Raw genomic sequence first — 24044 nt, 5'->3', positions numbered from 1 at the left:
TAGATTTTATTTTTAACTTATAGAAGAATGTGACGACAGAGGACAATGAAAGGTACAGGTTCATTAAAGCTCTCAGGTGTGTGTCGGTTAGTCATGAAGGTGTAAACACAGGTAATCCCCAAGAGCGTAATTGAATGTTGAAATATCTTCTTTTTTTCAAATACGCCACCCTTAACCCCCCCTCTTCCTCAACACAAATTATAGTGACTGATTTTTCAGGGACACTCCTACCACAACCTCCCTCAGTCTCTCTGTCTACCTCCTTCCGTCTACCCCACACCCCCCTCCTCTACCTACACCCGCGGGCCGCCCCCTTCAGTCCAAACAAGGACATTTAAAACCTCAGTCCTACCTTCCTCTCTTCCCCTCCCCCTTCCCTCCCTCAGACCAGCAACCTAGAGTATTTTTATCCCACATTATTATGGTTTCAGAGTCGAGACAATACGTGTTCGGTGGTGATGTCTCTTCCTTCCCCACCTCTTCCTTCCCCCCTCCCTCTTCCCTTCCCCCTCCTCTTCCTTCCCCCCTCCTCCTCTTCCTTCCCCCCTCCTCTTCCTTCCCCCTCCTCTTCCTTCCCCCCCTCCTCTTCCTTCCCCTCCCTCTTCCTTCCCCCCTCCTCTTCCTTCCCCCCTCCTCCTTCCTTCCCCCCCCTCCTCTTCCTTCCCCCCATATACACCCTTATCTCCCTCACCTTAGCTAACCTGAACCATATACACCCTTATCTCCCTCACCTTAGCTCATCTGAACCATATACACCCTTATCTCCCTCACCTTAGCTCACCTGAGGATTAAACCCTCCCTTAACTTTACCTGTTGGGGGAGGAAGGTCTTAGGTTAGGTTAAGTTATTATTTTTTTTAATTAAGTAAAATAAACTAAGGTGTGTAATCTTCAGGTGATATCGAATTGTTTTTTTAAAGGCGAGTTTTGTGTTAGAAATTAAAAATTGTAAAAATAAATGAAAAAAAGCTGTGATTATTTTTCAATTAGTGTACTGTACATAGATTCGTGTTTAAGTTGGTGTACACATGTGAGGGTTATTTTGGTGTACTGTACATGTGTTACAATGGTGTACAAAGATGCTCATGTACTGTACCGTTAATATATCTACTGTAATTATTCCATGTAACCCCTGTGGTAGTAAGGTTGGTGGTGGTAGTGTGGTGGTGTTAGTGGTAGTTGTAATGGTGGTAGTAGTAATAGTGGTGGTGGCGACGTTGGTGTTGCTAGGCGGTACCCCGTGTCAACCGCCGTTACCACCATCACCACAATCATCATAAGCGCCACGCCACCATCATTTACTGTTGTTGAACTTCAAATGATGCTGAACAAACGCTGAATCTGGTGTGGTGGCTTTCAGAATGTTATGTCATCTGAAATATCCACATTAGAATACATTACCTACTGAAACATCCACACAGCACTCACTGAAATATCCACACACACTATATTTCATACCACTTTTTTAACGATATTTTAATTTCAGTACAAAATCTCAAACGCCAGCGTAATGTCATTGAGAAATACATCGCATTATGTATTAACGTTTCAGGACTGTTCTTTGTAAATAATGTGTGAGAAAAATACATAATTATACTGTAGAGAAGAACGCGTTACCAAGGCGGTTTGTTTCCCGTGTGCGTCAGAGCCGAGGTATCCGTCACGTGCTGGTTCAAAGATTGTCAACAGAGATGGTAGCTTGAGTATCCAGGCAGGAAGGAGGGAGGGAGTGCTCTTGTCAGTTAGTTTCCTCCCCTCCGCCCTCTCCAGCCTCCATTTGCCCTCTTCTGAACGCCAATTGTTTACTAATGCTGATAAGTTTAAATAAATCAATATAAAAAGTTTATCTCGAACGCATTCAGTATTTATACACTTATTATTTGTGTGTTACTTCAAGATAAACTGTATCCAAATCCTTTATTCTTTGCTACACGTCTGTTGTATTATATTAGATACATTATTCATATATTTTTTAATGACTTCACCTGGGTTAAGTTAGGTTAGTGTGGTTGATCTTCAGGTGAAATATTAAGTTAGGGTAATCTAATCTTAGGTCAGCAACGGGAAACAAATATATACATACTAACACACACACAGTTGGTTGACCCTGAAACACACCCCAAGTACAGCATTATGTGGGAGTGTGGAGACCTTGTGCGCGCCAATATCTAAACTCTATTGATTCTCAGCGAACAGATGTGATTTGTGCCCCGTGCTCCCGCCGCTGTTGACCCTGGTGATAGCTTCGTGGTGTGTGTGTGTGTGAAGGAGAGGTTAGGTGATTAATCTTAAGGTGAAATAAGAGTGGAGAGGGGGGGGGGCTAATGTTCAGGTGATGCTCTAGAATTATATTACTGCTCGAGGTGTGTCATCTCGAGGTTGGGTAATATATCTCTGGTGACGCCTTTGTTATGTGAGAGAAAAAGAAGGGGGGGGAGAAAAACAGAGGACACACACTTTCACTTGTGGTCTCTCTCTCTCTCTCTCTCTCTCTCTCTCTCTCTCTCATCTCATCTGCCTTCTGTCTCAGCCCAAGTCGCTTCCTTGCTCCACCTGTCAGCGACCCAGCACCACCCCCTCCCCCTCCCTCCCTCCCTCCCTCCATCCATCTCTCCTTTCTCGCCATGTCTCCTTCACACCCTCCCTCCTTCCTTCCTTTACCCTTCTCACCTTTCATACCCTCAATCTCCACCCCTTCCCTCACCTCTTCACACCCCATCTTTTTCCTTCACTCCCTTCCCTCTCTACACCCTGACCCCCACCCTCGCCTCCACCCTCTTTCCTTCACCCCCCACTTCCCTCACCCACCATCAACACTCTGGCTGAGCCTTAAACAAGTCGTAAAATTAGACTGTTAAAACACGAGCATGTACGTGTGGTACCAGGCTGACTGTGTATAGCATTATAATATATATATCTCTCTCTCTCTCTCTCTCTCTCTCTTTCTCTCTCTCTCTCTCTCTCACTAGGGGGGCTTTGATGTTCAGGTCTTATAAACATCATTAAACATACACACAAACACCAAAATGTAAACACAAACAGAATTGCACAAACTAGACGTATACACACACACGGCCACATTCAAGAGGTCCCCCTGGCTGGGTTCAATGTCAAGGGCGTCTCTCATCGCGCTCCAGCTTGCTTGGAAGTCAGTCTTCAGGTGATGAGATAACCAGCAGCTGCCACCATCACGTAACGACACAGTGAATAGAGGTCGTAGGAGAGGTCCTAAGAGTCTAAAATGGTCTCCCAAAATGGTACCCTACTACTACTACCACCACCACCAATAAGTAGATGGTACCATTCTCAGATATCATCCATTAGATACTAGACGAGATTGGAATGTGTGTAATGAAAGGAAATAGGTTTGGATGGTATCGTGTTGTTTAGTCTCTCTCTCACCGAAGCCACAGTACATTATGGTTGTTAAGGCCTGGGGGTTTAAGGGAGGGGGTGAGGAGAGAGGAAGGCAAAGCAAGTACGCTGGAGTGACGCAGGTGGGAGGTGGAGGAGAAAACTGTGGTAGTATTGAATGTAGCCTCAAAAACTGTGTGCGCGTGTACGTATGTGTGTGCGTGTGTCAAGGTGTAATGGTCAGCAGCCTCGCAAGCGAGCGGACCCAGGTTCGATCCCCGGGCAGGGTGAAACTATGGGCACGTTTATTTACGCCATTTGCCTCTGTCTACCCAGCAGTAATTGGGGACCTGGATGTTAATCGATTTGCGGATTGTATTCCGGGGTAATGGTTAGCCAATGCAGTTGGAGAGTTGTCCGGTCTCCTCGGACTATTCCTTGACACTGGGTCATGCAGCTCGTTAACTCAGGGTGTGGTTGTTGTGTTGGCGACAGCTTCTACACCTTAACAAATTCACGCCTAGGAGGCCCTTGGGCCGGCCATCCTCGATTTCGAGGAGCTTCCATTATTAGAAAGCAATTATTACTTAACTGCGTCACCTCACCTCTTTCGTGTTATTTTAATTTATTTAACCAACAGCAACACGCTATTAGACTGTACCTCACACGACATACATACAGTACAGTACAGTGTGTAAATTAGTCTTATTTACACCATATTCACACCAGTCTTGTTCTACCTTGCCCGCTGTGACTAACTAGAGGAAACTGACTAACTCAAACCCTCACCCAAACAAAGTCGTATTTGGCGCCATCAGTACTGCGTTGGGTGAGGTGGTGGCGTACGTGTTCGCTTATACGGATCAAGGGAATTTGTGTTATCGAATGGAGTTTTAAGAGTTGACAGGTGCTTAAAATAGTGGTGGGATTTAATGTAATTGACGGGATTTTGTTATTTTTCATCGGTGAGATTTTGTTACGATAGTGGTGGGGTGATGTGATTTATTTGGGGATTCGGTAATTGATGTGTGTGCATTTTGATGTAACAGAAATATTTAACGTTACAAAAATAGTGTTAACAAAGCTATAATACGTATTTACTGGTTGTCTTGGAAGGGGGGGGGGGACATTACTGAACCACCTTCCGGCAACCCCCCATGGCGTACCCTATCACCCCACACTGCGCGCTGGCTGGCTGGGTTACATAACGACCTCACCCGACAACAAATAACAACGTAGCTTTAAATTTCAGGGGACGAGGTGGAGGGTGGTGTCTTGCGCTGTGCTGACGATATTCTGCACACTAAGAGAGGTAGACGGCCATAGCTAGATAACATTTGGGATTTGAAGGTGAAAGAGAGAGATTGATAGGAGCAGGTGAACAGCGAACGGTCGGTTAGTCGCCGGATCAGTGGGTGTGGTGGTGGGAAGGTTGTGGAGTCGACAGGCCTAACATGGCTTTCACTTAAGAGTATATACGCTGGTCTTATATGTTTTCTTGTTTATTTTCCCTGGTTATATTGGTATCTTACACTGAGGTTGTGTAGTGAGGGATATTATATCAGGTTATGGAGTATGTTTGATAACGAGTAGTGATTATTTAGTATTATTTATATCATGTTATTTAAGCCTGATGTATTGAAGGCTGTTGCTATGATGTGTCGTGAACCTGTGACACAAAACAAATGCACACACCTAACGTCACCCTTAACACAATCGCTATATAATTCATAAATAAATACAAAGAAAGATAACTATTTTTATAAGCAGATGAAGTTGAGAAATATGAAGTGTTTGACAGTGAGGTGTTGTAAACGCTTCTCTCCCCCATTGCTGCTTCACCCCTATGACCTCTTGTGTGCGGAACTGATGTAGCTGGGCCTAATATGGGGATGGTTGGGGGGGGTAATACTACGGTAGGGAGTTGAGACGTAGTAGGCAGGGGCGTAGTAGGCAGGTAGGTAGGTAGGTGGGTGTGGGTAGGACTTTGGTGGGTGCTTGTGTGTTGAAGTTGTTGTTTGGGTGGACGGTTCATGCATGACTTTGAAGTTTGTTAATGAGGTTGTGTGTGTTGGTCTCCCTGGGCTGAAACTACACGGCCGCCCTCCGAGACAAGCGCCGCTCCCTCAAGGTCAGATGGACACACGGCTAAGTTTCTATTTTAGTGGTGAGTGTGAAGGAGAGACGGGGTGAAGCGAGCGAGGATTGTAGTGGTGGTGTTCAGTGAAAACAGCTGGCGGGTTGCCGGGGCTGGGAGTGAACTAAAACACTTGGCTGGCCACTGTTGTTGACATTCTGTGGGGTTAGAGGACGCGATACTGCCAAGACCCAACAGCAGCATCACCGTATTTCTTGTCTTGTGTCGAGGGAAGGAAAGAAGGATTGTTATGGTAGGGAATATTGAGAACAGATATCTTATGATTCTGGTATTGAGGGTGAAATGTGTTGAGTAATGTCCACCACCATCATTGTCCGTCCCACCACATCATCACCTCCGACCGTCTCTGCTGCTGCACCGACGTGTACTACAGGTTTTACTTGCCCTCACCTACCCTCCACACACACCTTCCTTCCAGCCCCCCTACGCCACCCCACCGTCGAGCCCCCCTACGCCAACCCACCAGGGGTCGTGTGCCATCCCCTACGCCAACCCACCATCCAGCCCCCCTACGCCACCCCACCATCCAGCTCCCTACGTCTCACACCACCACCTCTGCGGGCTTCTGTTCTTGGTTGCAACTCGACAGTAATGGCGGAGGATGAGCTGTGAGATGACAAGAGTATGAAATTCCAGCACCGCCGCTCCCCTCCCCCTTGTGTGTGGTAGTGGTGAATGGTAGACTGGTGAACCGGTCCTGGTAGTGTACAGCAGAGTAGCAGTTGTGGCCACGTGAGCGGACGGTGTAAGGGCGGGGAGGAGTTTGGTGGTGATGGTGGAAGTGGGTGGTAATTGTCAGGCCAGGTAGTGTTGGAAGTTGTTAAGGCCCGGCAGTGTTGGCAGGACATAATGGAGAAACAGTGATGATGGATGAGAACATTAGTTAACAAGTAAAAAATCAGGAGGAGGGATGGGGCTGGTTGGGGGTGGAAATGGGGGCTGACTGACGTGTGGGGGCTGGGGGGTTAGTTGGATGGGGAGGGAAAAGCTCTCACAATAACGAAGGTCTCAGCAGTCTGTTCAAGCAACAAAACCTAGTGGCAGTTTTCTTGACAAATTAACTTGGAGGAGAAACAGGACAAAGTTATTTAGTTTTCTCGTTAAAGCAGCTTAGAGGAGAGAGTCTTATGGGTAAATAAGTCTATTATCTTGTTAAAATTAACCTGACATGTGAATATAAGTCTTTATCGTGTTAATATATTGAGAGACAGACAGACAGACAGACAGATATACATAAAAATAGACAGACGGAGAGAAATAGACAGATCATTTGTTTTATTGTGTTTTAGAGGGACACCCCACTACGTACATACCAGCCTTGAAACTTTGTCATTGTTCAATAATAATAAAACCTAGTCCATGCAACGCACATCGGATCACCTGAAGATTAGACACCCTAGCTTATATCACCTGAAGATAAGACACCCTAGCTTATATCACCTGAAGATAAGACACCCTAGCTTATATCACCTGAAGATTAACCGCTTTTAACGCTAACCTAGGGTGGGGTGGTTAAATTAGATTGTGGTTGGGTTAGTTTAGAGGTAGGTTAAGTTAGGTCAGGTTAGAATGTTAGTTTTAGTTAGGTTATGCCGTACGTGGCCAGCTGCTGCGATGTCCTGCTGGGGTGGGGAGGGGGGTGATGGTGGTGAGGAGTGTTGGTGATAGTGGTGGGGTTGTGGTTTAGTGGGAGACGTGGTGTTGGGGGTGTTGTCGGGGGTGATTGAAGTGAGTGTGGTGTTGGCAGTAGTGGTGATGCTGACAGTGCGGAGATAAAGAATAGAAGTTGTCCCCCATCCCCTTGCCTCCTCCATTGGACACACACACACCCACACACACCATCTTTTTCTCTCTATCTTCCACCACTAATGAGACACACCTTTTTTATTTTACCTGGCTCAGAACACATTTTTTTCATTTCCCTACTCGGAACAAGATAACGCTAAGTAGTTCGACACCGCTGAGTTGACGGCGGGGTTATCAGAGAACTTCATAATGTACAAGATGTGGGGCTGTGTGTGTCAGTCGGGTCACTAATAATGTTTACAAATAGTGGTAGCGTAGAGAATGGGCTTGGTGGAGGGAGGATGGGCACGGTGGGGAGGTGTTGGAGGGAGGTTGGGCACGGTGGGGGAATTGGAGGGAACTTGGGCACAATACTATTCTTTTTACTATTAGTTTTTATTTATATTACCGTTATTATTATTACCAACATCATCATCCAAACTTCTACTCCAGCACTACCCTCAAACGCCTCATTATGTAATTGAGGAAAATCCAAAACAATTCTATCCTACAGTTGCCTCGTCATTATCATCAGGTTGTTACAATTGCATAAGTTTCCCCCTTTATTGCTTCTTCTTTAGGTTAATTTGTTGATATTTCCACTACTGGTGTGTGTGTGGGGCAAAATCCCCTCCTTGATCACACACACACCGCACTCTCTCTCTCTTCCCTCCCACTTGTGACCATGAAACTACTACTGTTCTCTTCCCCTCTTCCCTTCCCCGCTCCTGTGTGTATGATTTCTCTTCTACCAGGTTCCCCCTTCCACCACCAGCCACCCCACTCAACCATCAGCCACCCTCTTCCACCGTCCTTCGCATTCCACCTTCTCCACCCGGTGTGTGAAGCCGTAACAAACCTGTCCACTACTGGTATGGTTCTTGTGACCAACGCTAGACGAGAGGAGTGGTGGTGGGGTGGGGGGGGCACTTGACAAGAGTGTTCCTGCACGCGCACTCACTCACACACACACACACCTACGTCGTGTAGTGTGCGTCAATGTGGGGGTCCTTTGGGGGTGATCTGAGTGGGTTTTTGTTACTCTTAAAGGTGGAGGGAATATGAGAAGGGGTAAGGGAGGATGGGAAGGATGGGGTAGTTTACATTTGCAGGGGGGAGATTAAGTTCTTATATAGAGGAGGGGGCGAGGTTTTTGGTGGTGGGTGATGAAAGGTGTTGGTGGTGATATGGGTGAGGGAGGGTGGGTGTTGGTGGTGATAGTGTAGTAATGGTGGTGATAGTGTAGTAATGGTGGTGTTATGGGGTGGAGTAACCAACACCAACCTACTTCGTCCACACACAGAGTAGCTGCCTCAGAAACACAACTTGGAGTGTTATAAAGGCCAGGTGAAGGTTGTAATTAATAGTAAAGGTTGTTAATGAGAAATACTGGTGTAGTATAGCACCTGGATAGTTTACCTGGGGATAGTTATTTTAGGGATGGTTGTCAAGTCTGGCTAGTGGGGGGTAGGACGGTGCGGGGGGGGGTGTGATGGCTGTTATCTAAAGTGTGTGTTATCTTGTTGTAGTGTGGGTGGTTGGTGACGGTGGTGGTAGTAGTAATGATGGGTGGTCGTGATCGTAATATTAGTGGTGGTCGTGGTAATAGTATTGGTCGTGATAGTGGTGGTGATCGTGGTAATGGTGGTGATCATGTTTTAAGGGTAGCAGTGGTTGTCGTGGTAATGGTCGTGGTAGTATTGGCGTGCCTCCTGCTGGCTGCTGCCGCTCGTCGATACTCGCCCACACACCTCACCTGGCTGCCTCAGGTGCAGCTACACCACCAGTAATATAGAGTGTATGTGTGACCAGGTGACCACAACGCTACACCTGTTTAATTGACCTTATTACTGCTGGTGGTGGTGATGACGATGGTGTTGAGGATGAGCGTGGGGGTGGTGGTGTGGATGATGGTGTTGCTGGGGATCGTGATGGTGGGAGTAATGGTGGTGGTAAGGGTGTGTGTGGGCGTGACAGGTAGTGGTGGTGAGATGGTGTGGGAGGAGGGAAGGAGAGGTTATATTCAAGAATGTTCCAAAATCACGTTTTCCCCCTGTCGCTGTGGCTCCTACCTACCTACCCGCCCACCCGCCCACCCGCCCACCCACCCACTTGGTTGTCATGGTGTCTGAAGAAGTTACCTGTTTCATCTTGGTCATCTTACAGCCAATGGGTTGCTGACTGAGTTGTATTATCATAAATGACTTATTGTTTATTTCACGTATTTCATTATTTTCACGGAGGATAATTTTGAGGTGAAATAAGCTGGGGTGGCTCTTCTTCAGGTGAAATAAGCTGGGGTGGCTAAACTTCAGGTGAAATAAGCTGGGGTGGCTTTTCTTCAGGTGAAATAAGCTGGGGTGGCTATTCTTCAGGTGATCCTACAACGCAATTGACTTGATACACAACGCCAGGTCATTCCCGTGACTCACCTGACATTTGGAAGTGTATTTGGTGACGACCACAGGTAGGGTGTGTGTGTGTATGTATGTATGTATGTGACGTATGTGGTAGTGTGTGCAGGGGGTCTGTTTGTTTGTGTGTATTTATGTATATGTATGACATGACTTATAATGACCATTGACTGACGTTATATAAACCAACTAAAGCATTGTGGTGAACTGTCATCAGGTGTTTTGTTAAAGAGATTAATTTATTTATCTTAGTTTTAGAAAATATATACACGTGTGCTAGTACAGGCGTTCCTTCGTCAGGTGAGAGCGGAGGCAGGTGTTCTGTATGTCCCCCCCTCTCTCTCTCTCTCTCTCTCTCTCCTCCCTTTACCCACAATTCTCTTCTCTCATCCACATCACATCTTCCCCTTCGTCTCTCTCTCTCTCTCGTTCGTGCAGGTGGTGGTGGTAGTGTGTGTGTGAGGGTCTTGTTGTTGGAGTGGCTACGTGAGGGTCGTGTTGGGTGGGTGGGGTGAGGGTCGGTTTAGGAGAGAGTGTGTATGTGTGTGTGTGTGTGTGTGTGTGTGTGTGTGTGTGTGTGTGTGTGGTGGTGGTGATAGTGAGTGCAGTGATGGTAGTGAGAGAAGGGAGAGAGTGAGGGCCAAGGGGTGTGAGAGAAGGTGGGGGAGGGAGGTAATCGTCGTGACCAACAGGTGGCGCTCACCATCACGTCACCATGGTATTACTGCCGAGGGACCACACGCCTCTCCTCACCTCACCGCCCACCCTCCCTTACCTTCCCGCATTACCCACCCACCTTAGGCCTACCCACCATGTTGAGTAGAGAGTAGCGAGGTTATAAATACACCCAGAGTGGCGGAGCGAGTACCCTGCTGCCTAGATACTGACACCCGCGGGCAGATAGGAGCCTTCCGGTCCAGGTGTACACTAAGAATAGTTACATAGTGTACATGGGTCTCTGTACAGGCGTGCGAAGGGGGGGGGAGTGTTATTGTACAGTCCACTACGCAAGTCTGTTCGCCTTTCCTCTCTGAACCCGTACCCCGAACCCCTCTGTGAACCCTAACCCCTTGAGATTCACACTCATGAATCCGAAGCATTTATGGAGAGAATAATGTATCAGTCTATTGCTTCGGGTTCACACACTGTAGTAATATCTACATGGGTGTAAGCTTTAAACACAAATACTGTACTGGTTGTGTGTTTTGCATGGCGGTGGGTGGGTGTTGCATGTCAGAGGGCAGGTGTTGCATGGCGGGGAGGCGAGTTGCATGGTGGAAGGGACATGATAATTAAACACTAACCAGGCCTGACCTGACCTAACCCACTCCCCAGGTAGCATTTTTAGAGGTGTTTAATCATCAGGTGAGATAAGCTGGTTGGGGAGGGGTGGTTAATCTTCATGTGGCCACTGAGTTCATACAGTGTTGTTTTATTCAGCGTGTGTTAGTGAGGTGAGAATAATGACCAAGGTACTCTCCCTCTCCACCTCATTCTCTCCCTTTTCAACTCATTCCCTTACTTTCTCTCCCTCATTCCCGATCTTGTTCTCCCTCATTCCCTCACCTTCTCTACCACATTCCCCCTCTTTCTCTCCCTCCGCCCCATTTCCCCTCTAGCCCTCTCTCCCACACACCCCTACTGCCCTCCCTCCCCACCGCCCTCTCTCCCCACCATCAAGGTTGAGGGGTCATACGTGTGATGTTGATTTGTTGTAAATGCACCACCTGCCCACAACTCGTAACACGCTACAGTTTGTTATATATTTCACTCGGTTGTTAAGATCAGTGTGACTGTAGTGTACAATAAAGATGGTGTTGTAAGTTGTCAGTCAATAACACGTTGGTTGTATCCGCTGCGGCAACGATAAATAAGGATTGTATTAAGAGAGGTCGTGTGGGAGGTGGTGTGAGGGTAGGAGAGGGGGTGAAGGGTAGGAGACGGGGGTGAAGGGGGAGGGTATGAGGATGGTGGGGGGGGGAGTAAGTGTAGCAGAAGCGGTGGGCAACAGTGCAGTGAACCGCAGCTGACCACAGGATGTTGTCTAGGTATGGTGGGAGTGACCACCACTTACACACCATCCTCCTCAACACATCATGTCCATGGCTCCCCTCTTCATTCACCTCCTCTTCACCCACTTCATTCACCTCCTCTTCACCCACTTCATTCACCTCCTCTTCACCCACTTCATCCACCTCTTCACCCACTTCATTCACCCTCTTCACCCAACCCTCAACCATCCTACTCTCCCCCTATCCTTATCTTCACCCTTTTCTCACATATTCCACATCATTACCGACCTACAATCATACCCCTTATCGTGCTAACCTAACCTAACCCACACCTTACCATGCTATATAATCTCACTCGATTTCTTGTAGTGTAATCAGACCTACGATCACCCCCTCTTCCACCCCAGCAGTTGTTCCATTTATCATCCAGCCAGAGAGAGAAAACTGTAAATCATGTCTTGAGGGGAGGCTAGGTGTATGTCTCTCTCTCTCTCTCTCTCTCTCTCTCTCTACAGTATATATATATTATGGTAGCTCCTAGACACACCTCATAGACTCGAGGGATGGTTGGTTGCTGCTCTAACGGGTTCTGTTATTGACATGGGGGGGGGGCAGAACACCTAAACAAATCGTCCTACGTACAGGTAAATCAGTGTGTGTGGGGGTGGGGGGGTTCCCGTTAGTTCAGGTGAGTCATGATTGTAGCCTCAATATAGATGACTCACCTCTTACCTATACTCACTCCCATTGCCAATAGGTGTATCCCTCTTGTCTCTACTCTCCCAGCCACCTTCGTCCAAGCACGTTCTTGTTCCTCCCCCTCCCCTATAGGCACCCTTTCCTTCCTCCCAGTCACCCTCCCCTTCCTCGCAGTAACCCTCTGTCACCCTACCCTTCCTCCCAGGCACCTAATGTGAGCGGTGGATGTGCCAGACTGCATGACCGCCTTGATTCTCATTGTATACGTGCTATTCTACTCGTCCCAGGCAGTTATAAATCTATCCTCCTCCTCTCATATACAGTACATATTTTAAAACTCCACGTCTTGTAAGTCTCTTGAATTAAATATATTTACTAGTTTATTAAATAATTATAAGTGTTTACCTAGTGGTGCCGAGTCCGTGTGAAAAGATGGAATTATCGTAGGTATTTTCACATTGATATCGTTGTACTGAGGACTCGTTTCTTATCACAACTTTTTTCATATATATATATTTTTTGTAAACCCGTGTGATTAGATAGGTTTAAGAATATATTTATATTCTTTGTTAGGTAAAATTGTTCACTGATACTCAAACAAAAAACGTGATTAAATTTTTCGACTAACCTATCCAGTTTTGATTTTTTTTGTAACTTAAACTTAACATAATTTAACATTTATATTATTGTTTTAATGTTAAAATAGTGTAGTACGTCTTATCGATTTAGTTGTCAGGAATTAAAGTTAATAATAAATAGTGTGTTGAAGTATAAACGTGTACTCTAATCATTTAGTGCAACTCGCCAAAGCTTTCTCAGACATGTTAATATTAGAGAAGTACTTAATAACTTTAAACAGCGGTTAAATGTTAATATATGTTTTAATAGTACAAAGGTGATAGTTGCCAAGAGTCACTGGAATTTTGACTAGACTGACTGTGACTACCTTACGATTTTAACACATTTAGTTGAACTGTGTATAACTTTTTCTCAAAGGACAAGTTGGTATTGGAAATGTACAGTACTTTGGAGGCTATATTTCAACAGTGAATATCAAGAGAAGACTAAGAATATTTAATGCTGTACAGGATATTTGAATCTTGCAGGAACGGACTGCATGACCTCCCTTACCGTTCACTGTCCTTGTAATACACACACACACACACACACACACACCTATTGTTTATTATATGTGTTTTGCCGTTCGTAGCCAGCAGTAAATAATATTGCTTGTACGCCACTACGAAACAAATACATCGCTCTGTTTGTTAAGTATCCGTTTGTCCGACCGTCAGTTATAAGAGCAGATCGGTACAATGGAATTCAAGAAACGCTTCGCTGTCTCGTTTAAGTCTTCAGTAATTTTCATTAGTTTACTGTAGGTGTGAAACCGTTCTTTGATACTTAATATTATTACTAAAACGCTAAACTCTTTCAGCCATCTTGAAGTGTCGTCATAAACACGTATCTAAAGTGGTTATTTTGTTTCTATCAGCGAGTTCTTCATCTGATTACATTATCATTCTTATCTTCTGTCACCACGTCGCCCGTTTGGTTAAATTGTGTTTAAGTTTTCGTTGTCAAACTTTGTTATTTGTTAGTGATAAAACGTCTGCATTTATTGGTGATAAAGAATCTGATATTTCGTTGGCATTCGAAATTTTGGACTAGTGTTGAAGCACAGACAATATATTCAATATTGATACTGTATTATTTTTTTATACTTTGGGATAATACTAGTATTATTTGGAGTTAATAATCTGTTCGTGTTTTGAAACTGTAAGTCACAAAATCCCCCAAAATAGGCTAATTATAATGGTATTTGTGTTTTGCCAACACAAGTCTAATTTATCGCGGCTGTATCACGGAAGTTGAACTTTGGCGTTTCCGTATACTTGTTCGGCGAGACTTGTATATGCACATGCTCACCCTTACTCAAAAATACAGCACAGCCTTTTAAAGAAGCACTCCTCATCATCGCTTCGACTCTGCTGAGGTGGCGGGAGTGTGAGAGTGAGGCCCGCCCGGCGCCTGCCCGCTCGTCCGAAAAGACCTGTCACCCCGCAGCTAGCAGAGCAGCGAGTGACCAGCTGGCACACATGAACATATTCTCACCCTTATGACACCAACAAGCCCTGCTCCTCGATCTCACATACTGTACACCCACACAAGGAAAAATAAATGCATCCTTCCTGCACTACATAGCCTCAAGGCTATGCGGCTTCCCTCTCAGAATAGAAAATATTGTTCTTGTGTTTTTAGCTCCACCACACATACGACGCTGTGTACATACCGACCGTGTGAGGGGGAGGGTGAGAGTTAGAGCATGGTATCGACTGAAGCAGATGGTGGTGGTGGTGTGTTTTGTGATAAGCGGGTGGCAGTAGCTCAGTCTAATGAACCATGTCCGTCACTGTTCCTCGTTACGAATTTTCATTAGCAGTTCGTTGTTTGGGTGCGTCGTCCAACATGCACCCCAAGTTAAAGCAGGCAATTTCGACTTTTTTTTTGTTTCCTAGATGTATAAACCGGTTGAAGAAAAAAACCGATCTGAGGAACGAGTTTGAGAGTAGAACTTATAATTGTGTTTACTGAAAGGAATCCGTGTGGTCATGTGGAAGAAGATCCGGGATGAAGTGGATGGTTAAGCGTGGATGAAGTTGTATACTGAAGAGGAGGACCCTCACTTCAGAAGATGTATTCCTTGATAGAGAAGCCTAAAGCTGGCTTGTGAGGAGGAGCATCTGACACTGTACTTAGTTTTTGATAAATATGAGAATAATTTTTTTTCTAAACAACCAAAAATGATGAGTCATGCCTTTGTGATGTGTGTGTGTAGAGCTCGCTGACAGTTATTTAACAGTAATAGCAGAAAAGGTTGGACAAGGGCACTCCACCTGAGTTATCCTAATCATTCAGCAGTGTATAACTAGTTGCGTGTTATGCCTGCTGACCGCTTACCCCAGAGCCTGACTGATCTTCACATGTCATATTATACGCTGTGAGCTGCTCGGTGAACTGTGTGGCCTTCGCGAGTTGTTGATGCTCGCTCACGCTTACTCACTGTTTACGGAACAAGTCCACATTAATGGGGGTTTTATCAATGGACCTTCCTTCACGCCAGAACTGGAGGCAGCTTCACGCACTAAAATGGCGGTGTTTTAAGTAGAATATATTGTCAGTTTTTTTCTTATTAAACCTCGAGTCCGCTGTATGTTTTTGTTTTCTTCCCAATTTGTCGTCTCCTTCACATGGTTTTGCTACTACGCCCAACATGTTAGTTACTCGTAAATTCACATTTACCCATATTAGACGTTTATTTTTAACTATTAAGTTTTGTTACTTCTATAATGATTACCAGATGGAAGACGGTGTAGAAAGTGTGTGGAAAGTAGAATAAATTCGATATACTGTACTGGATAACTGTCACGTGATAAATTAAGTCTCCTTTGTGGTTCAGTGAGAGGACCTCCCCCTTCAGTGTTAACACAGGCGGAAACAAGAGAAAACCTGCCATACTTGGTAGTCACACTGGACAACACCCTTCTCACAGCCAACCCTTAGGTTGCCAACCAGTCGCAGTGCTGAGAAGCAACCACGCTACAGCTGTACCATTAACAGTTAGAACCTTAGGTACTGTGTATGAACAGATTATAGCAGGAGTACGTTGCGCTAGAGCAAGGGGGGGGGGTAGCTACAAATCAGGCGCGCTATTTTAACCGCACTGGCAGCCATTATGAGCAAGTTTCCTGGATTGTGAAAAGGTGAGCACGTCCACTACTGCAGCGTCCGGTGACTGGGTCCTCGTGTGGTGTAGTGTGGGCGGGGTTTAGTGGGCTGTTGGTGCAAACTCCACACTCGTACGTGATGCAGGTGGGTTAGGGCGAGGGCCACGTGAGTGAGGTGGGCCCGTCTCTTCTCAATGCCCCCCCATCACCTACCTAAATATGGTTCTTGTGAAGGGCCACACCAGGGGTAGTGCCAAGATCCATGCTACAGAATACACACTTAGAGTAAGTTGGCCTCGCACAACACAAATGGTAAATAACTATTAGAGCCAACACACATACAGTTTATTTATTTTGAGCCGGTTGCAGTAAAGTAAACTCTTTTCGTAATATAAATTGCAGTAGATAGTACTTAAATGTGAGTTTTGACATTTACGTAATTACATACATCTTGTTATGTGTTAGTGTCACCACATGGTAATGTACTCAAAAACTACGAACAAGTATTTTACTTTCTGTTGTGGGCGTGGCAAGCCAGGCACCAAACCCAACCCTAACATCTTGCCAAATTTACATACCACAGTTTCAAAAGTTGGCGGTAATGAATTAACTGGCATGGTAACAGTGGCACCAACAGGGAAGTGATACACATGATGAAGGGAGGTGGGGGGAAGTTTAGTAAACAATAACATGAGCCACGTGGAGGTGACGCGGCGAGCAAGGGAGCGAGGGGGAGGACGCCACGTGGTGTGGCCCGATAACTGCGTAGTTGTTTTAGGTCACAACTTGATACTGGCAACCGCGCACACATCCGCCAACCACAGTCCCTGCCAGGGGAGGCGTGGCGCTATATGACATATTTGGAGACCATCACCCGAGGGATTTGCCGTACAGCTTAGTGACAATGACTATAAGTATTGCTCATGGGCACTCTTTACTAAGAGTTATGTAACGGGCTATTCACATACAGTAAGGTTATACAATAGTACAGGTTTGCAGTGCTTGGCAGCGGTTGAAAAGGAGGTAAGAGGGTAGCAGCTTCGTGTGTCAGGTGACTCGGGAATATTTTCACTTTTATTTTCATGCGACAGTTGACATGCTGCCACATCCTTCTTCTGGGCATTGAGGCAGCGGGCAGGATGATGCTCGCCAACTAGCACTCTCCTCCTCTTCTCACGTGGATGACTGACAGTTCGCGTGAGGAAGGTCTGGTGGCGGTCACCACTTGCACAAAATATACATTAAACTGTCGGTACTTGTAAATTAGATATATAACTAACCTCACTCATTTTTTTAGGCAGTGTTGCAAATATATGAAAATCATACTCCATAATTGTATACAACACTTATTGTAAGAGAGTGAATGACTGGGGATGTGGGCTGAAGTTAACATGAAGCAGCGCAGTATATCGTACGAGACGTGACTCAAAAGGTTCCTAGTGTAGACGGTTATCCCTCCTGCCCTGTACTTGGTTGTTGCCGTGGAAGATATTCAGGAACGAGAATAATCTGGGTCAAGTTGATCCTCTCAACATGGTCCTGCCTAGTTTATGAGTGTAGACGTGAGAGGGTCTTGCACGGACGTTTGGCTAGGCTGTGTGTGAACCTGTAGTGTAGGAAGGAGTAGAACATTTGACTGGGATGCGTTTGTCTGTTTTCTCTTAGAGCAGTGGTTCTCAACCTTGTTTGCCCCATGCACCCCTTTCACCATATGTCAGAATGTCATTCCCCCTCCTTTCCAAGATTGTCTGCCTCAAAAAGTGCATTCCAAATAATATGCATATAATACTGAAAATCCTTTATTTTTTCCATATTAGTATCAGTTCCCCCGAAAACCTGAGGAAATTCCCCCCCTGGTTGAGAACCCCTGTCTTAGAGGATATAGGTAAAGAGTTGACAGTAAGCGGAGTTGTCTTTCCTTGGTGTTAGTTTACTGTAAGACAAGTAGTGGAGCTCTGTGTGGTGGAGGGGGGGGGGGGAACCTTCCCGTCACATGTTACATCACATGCCCGACTTGATCCTCCCACCCCATCAACTGGTCGACTATTTTCCAAACAGGTAACTAAGAATCCCTGGGCTGGTAATTAGGCATCCTTTGACAGGTAATTAGGTACGCCTTGACGTATAATTGGGTGTCCCTTCATTAATAATTAGATATACTTAACAGAATGAGTGACACGGTGTGGTAACTCCTGTTTATGTAATGTTCCGCTGAATCCGATCGTACTTCAACCTATGACGTGTAAACACTTGGTTCGTTATATCACATTGTATCATTTCTGTGTTATCTCGCCTGCTAGTGGTCATTTTAGTAAAACATATATATCCCCTGTCACTGCCGCGGAGGTAGATTATTCAGAGAGGGTAGGCGTTCATCTGTTTGTCTGAACACATCCAAGAAACACGTCTTGGATTTTAACCAGACTGTGTGTGTGTGCCTTGACCCAGGTTGACGGCCCTGGCATCTAGTGGGGTGGATGTTTATCTGAAATCTCGACTTTACTTTGCATTAGGATAACAACAACCTGTATTCACAACCTTAACTAGTATTTTTTTTTTATATAATTTTAGCAAAGTTGAGAAAAGTTATCGTCTCAGTGCAATGGGAGGAGAGTAAATATTTACCTTGTGGTTTAAATGATCGGATTTCAACATTACAGAGGTACACCACTATGACCGCAGTAACTGATACCAGCCTCAAGTACATAGCCTGAGCCACAACCATTGATAAGCTTTGTGTATCTAAACCACCCGATAGTGTCTTATCTCTGGGTTCTAAGCAGCTATTTTGTTTACTGGGCCTGATTGTTGATTGTACATTGTAATATAGTTACATTCATCGAAGACCTCGCTATATTTATTAACAAGAGCACCGCCAACGTGATATCAATACTACGCTTGGGCGAAAATTAATAGACCCCGTCATTGTAGCGCAGAAGTTTTATATAAGTAAACATTATTAAGCTCGCGGGAAGAAAAAGATAACCACGGTCTGTCCAGGGAAGACAACACAACGGACCTAAAATCATTAATTTAATCCTAGACATTAGTGGTATTAATGTGCCAAGTTTCTCTTTTTAATCCGCGGGCAAGAATCTGAAGTGGAAACGAAAGACTCCGCCACGTTGTATTATACTATAGTAGGCTTTTTACTAAACAATTTATTGAATAATAGATTTGAATATAAAATAATAAATACACTGTAGTAACAAGATGAGGTGCAATCTCATGTCTTATCAACTTTGTAGGTGCAAGTAAAAATGTGAACGTATAGTAGTCGATGTATACAACTTGTCATCAAGCTGGAGCGTAGTTTGGGGTTTAGTGGTATTTGAATTTCTAATTGACGTAAGACTGTCTCTTCCATCCTTTGGGAATTTTGGGTAGATAAATATTCCCTTCGCTGTCAAATTCACATCGTCCTTTAGTAACCAATCATTAAGATCCACAGTGGAAATAGGGATTTAGTTGAGAAATATTCCCATGTGTGGGTGGAGGTGTGTTGTCGGGGAGCAATCATGGAAAACTCCCTAGTCCCTCCCATGCTGCATTTGACAACCTGCTGCTGTGATGTTTTGATGAGGTACACATCCACCTGCCGTGTTAGCTGTGCTCATTTGATATTCCTTGGTCGTGCATGGCTTGTGACATTAACGCGAGCGGTTATTCTGTTCAATGTTCAGGCGGATAGTTTTGCACCAGGTGGCCACTTATACGAGTGTAATGTTATTCTTACGGTTCGGTTTGAGGTTCATATCATACATTGAACGAAATCAAATATAAGTGTTACGCGAACCGATGAAACGACAGCAGTTAACGACAGTGATAAAGTAATGGTATTTCTGGCACCCTTACCACGAGTTGTATCTTGGTAAAAACTGGTTTGTGTATCATGAGCACCGGCGCGCATTCCTTCTGTTTATAGATTTAGACAACAACATGAGTTTACACCTTTACACTATTGAGCAGAGTAAACATGTTTTATGGTGGGGCGGAACCAGACTTGAGACAGCCTTCGGTATAATCTGTGGCTACGGTTGTGTTTAGCTGAATATTTAGATAAACAAACTAGTAAATGGCTAACGTAACAAATGTATAATAGTGACAGGTGTGTGAGGGGGGGGGGGCGACCTTGTACTGATACAGGTATTGGCTTATCAATGTGAGATACTGAAAGCTTCACGTGTCAGCCAACATTCATTTGGAGATGTTTCTTTTAATACTTAGAATATTGAATTAAGATTTTTACACGCCAGATGTTTCACCCATTAATTAATTTTATTACATATGACTGGAATATTTTGTCTGCAATGTGTTTTATAACTGGTCGCTGGGAAACGATGCCAAAACACACACACATTCCACAATATTGTTTGTACATAAATTTACTTGTTTATGATATTCGACTGTGTATTTCGGTTTGTGTTTACTGAACTTGTTAACTTATTGCTGTAATTTTATAATACAAATTGCAACTTAAAGTGTAATAAAAGTTGAAATATTGCTTAACTGTGCTATAAAAAGTGAAAGTGGGTGTTTTTACAAGCTTGGCGGGTGAGAGTTAATAAAACACTATATTGTACCACTAGGCCTTCGGTAACCAACTCGGCCGCCTTCCCTTCCCCAACTTAAAAAAAATTATAGTTGTGTACAGCTGGGTGGACTGGGACGCATTAAACGACCTCAAAGGACACCTTTCTCTGTCGGATTTAAGTTTTTCATGAGCGAAGAGAGTAATACTTGAGGTTGTCCCGAGTCCTGACTGGAGGACGTCTGTTCTTTCTCGATTCTACCTCTCCCTCAGGGGTTTCTTCACGATCTAAATGGATCAATAAACCAGGCCTCCCCCAAGGCTAATAAACATGGGGGTTAGTGCTCTTATTCCTTGGTATGGAAGTATCAGGCTGGGTGTAGTAGGAGGGAGGCTAGGATAGGAGTAGTGTCAGGCTGAACCTGTCTGGGTGTTAGTAGCAGGGTTAGGTTAGGGGCAGTATTACCAAGCTAGACGAGTTGTAGTACCCCAAGGTTAGGTGTTGCGGTAGTATTAGTTAACTGTGACAGCAGCTGAATATGTTAATGTAACTTGCAAGTTCATTACTGCCAGTGTAGTAAGTCTGAACATCGGGGTGTAAATAATAATTTTAGGAAGGCTTTCAAACCAACGACAATTTCCTTCTCATCTTTTCCAACCGATCCTCCGGGCCTGGTGTGACCTGTAGTAGGAGGGAGGAGGTGTGTTAGGCTGAGTCCGTCCGCTCGACTCTTCTGACATAACAGGCCGCCCACGGGTTGTTGCTGCACACCTCGGCCCCGCTTCCTGGTGCATATGACATTGCTCTTTCAACAACACCCGTGATTTTTCCCAAGGCGTTTTTTTCGCCATTTATGAAATGTGAAGTTATATTGTTATTAATTTAAAAAAAAATAATCACCAAGCTGAATAAATCAACCGGCGGTATCCGGCTAATCTATTACATAATAACGAAGCTTCATTTTTTTGGTTCGACACAGAGTAACATAAGAGCGTCGGTATAAAGGCTTGGCGTCCAAGCCGGTACGTGTTTTCAGGACGCCCTTGGCAACAGGCGGATTAGAAAGTGGCGCGCATTTCACGTCCGCCGCGCTGTTATTGTTATGGCTGAACTATAATACCTGTAAGTTTCATCGTCAGTTCTGTGTAACCTATCGTATTTCAAGTAAAATGTTGATACATGTACATAAAGTCGACAAAGTTACGGACCTTGATTGCTTGCTATCGCGGGATTGCCTCTCACTACTGTGATGCGATCCTGGTTGGATTCCCGCATGTGTTGGATGTGAGAGGGTTGTACAGTCCAATGTGACCTTAACGAAAATCTCATAGTTTCTCCGGGCAATGTACTATGATTTCCTCTTCTATTAACAAGGCATTGACATGACCAGCTATTAAGTTAAAAATTGCGAATATAACAAGTTAAATCCATATTGCAGTACTTTTTTTTATTACAAATTTCCGATAGGTCCTATTAGTGTTTGTTTTTGTAACGAATGAACATATCAATATACTAAGCATCAACACCTTTATACATGCAGTAATGTGAATGAACATCACGTTGACAGTGTTTTGTTTACTATAGGGGTTGACCTTGACAGGTAACGATGTGTGGTTGGAGACGTGGCACCGCAGCAACTCACTGCGTTCGGTAACAAAATATTTGGCCGTGCGCCCTTTAATAAAATTGTAAGATAAAAATTGCACTTTGTGTAATAATCAAATATACGTCAACTTAAAAAAAATTAATAAAGATAGGGGTATCTTTATATCCAGCTTTAAATCTGTTTTTCAGTTAAGGAAATGGCTCAGCCGAAGTGCGAGTTAAGTGCAGAAAACGAACGATGAGAAACGCTGGCTTCCAGCCAGCGAACCCCTCGCCCCCTTTCTGTCCACTCCAGCACCCACCCACCCGTCACCCTCCAGCCCTGCCGGGTTCCCTTGTTGTACCCGGGGAGACTTTTTTTTTTTATGAAGTTTCAGTTTGGTTCAATACTATAGGAATATTTCACGGATCACATTGAAATTATGTTGCTAACATATCTTAATGATGAAGTATTGGATGTTGTCCCGGGTTATTAATATATTATGAAGCCGAATCAAAATAATTTCCTCCCACCCTGTTAACCATTGACTATATTAAATGTAATTGTTTAATGTATATCTTACTCGACCTACCATTGCCCTGTACAGTTTTGTATCACAGAAATATCACTTTGTTTGAACACAAAAAAGTGACCGAGTTAACAAAAGATTTAGGGGATACTGACCTAAGAAGTAAGTTGGTAAAATTTTAGGGATGCATTTACTGAATATGATTCAAAATATGATAACCAGGTTTAACGAAAACACAAAGTACATTGAGAATGAAAGAGCAGGCTGTTGAGCATGTTATATGCTAGATGTGAATGTTTTATTCATGCATCATATTGTCAACCATGATACACTTACGTCTCAATTTATCAAAGTTTTTATAAATGCAAGTGGTATAAGAACGTGTATTTATTATCGACAGGTGGCGCTTGTACAATACTGTGTAAGAAAGTACTTTACTCATATATATCTTTTGACAGGTGGTGCAGGTGGTAAGGGGACGTGGGGAGCCCTCGGTTCCGAACTAGCTGAGGAGGAGCTAGATGGAGCCATTGACTCCAACGACCCTAACTACGATGAATCCAACCCTGAACATCGAGACTTTAAGCTGAAGGTTATTAATTTGGACAGATCTGACGAAGAACTACAGGTATGTGCCCCTACGTTAAGTTTTTGTTGTTTACAGAAATATAAATGATCTCGTTCACTTATCCATTACAATTTTAAGAAGCCGTGATTATCAAGATTACCACCGGTACTAATAAATTGTATTTACCGTATTCGCCATTTTATACATCTTGCCATTATTTTTGTTATTTTTTTTTTTAAATTTACCCACCTTGCTTTAATTGTGTTATCTGAAATATTTGGAAGTGAAAGATATTGCTAAATGTCATGGTCTCTGTTATGGTTGATTTTACAGTTGCGAGGAAATGTTACTCTAACATAACATGGGTAGGTTAGGGCATCATCTTTCAAGGGCAATGATAGTGTGTACAGTGTACTAATCTCTATTAATGTGAGATGTTATTCATGAATTTTGTTTGAGATTTTGCATTATGTAAGCAGTGGGGCAGCTGTTTACACCATTAATTGTGGAATTAATTTATTAAAGCTTACCGTGTGGGTTTCTTTTACCGTAACTCTAAGAAGCTTATCAACAAAGCTAGTATATACTGTATATATATTAATATTACATTACAGTGAAAACTCCATATAACAAACTTCTCGATATAGTTCATTAGATGGAGGTTTCACATTTAATGGACCC

At 44.2% G+C, this 24044-nt stretch overlaps 1 protein-coding gene across 1 annotated transcript in view; it reads left to right on the top strand.

Moving 5' to 3' along the window:
* LOC121870696 (programmed cell death protein 4-like) overlaps window positions 1-24044 on the top strand; it is a 37660-nt gene that overhangs the window by 6071 nt on the left and 7545 nt on the right. The window contains exon 2 of the mRNA XM_042372650.1: window positions 23254-23423. Coding sequence (XP_042228584.1) covers window positions 23254-23423 — 170 coding nt within the window. The remainder of the gene's footprint in view (window positions 1-23253; window positions 23424-24044) is intronic.

The sequence above is a fragment of the Homarus americanus genome, unplaced genomic scaffold (genome assembly GCF_018991925.1).
Source record: "Homarus americanus isolate GMGI-L3 unplaced genomic scaffold, GMGI_Hamer_2.0 scaffold56333, whole genome shotgun sequence".
NCBI classification, from domain to species: domain Eukaryota; kingdom Metazoa; phylum Arthropoda; class Malacostraca; order Decapoda; family Nephropidae; genus Homarus; species Homarus americanus.
This window is presented reverse-complemented; position numbering and strand designations above follow the sequence as displayed.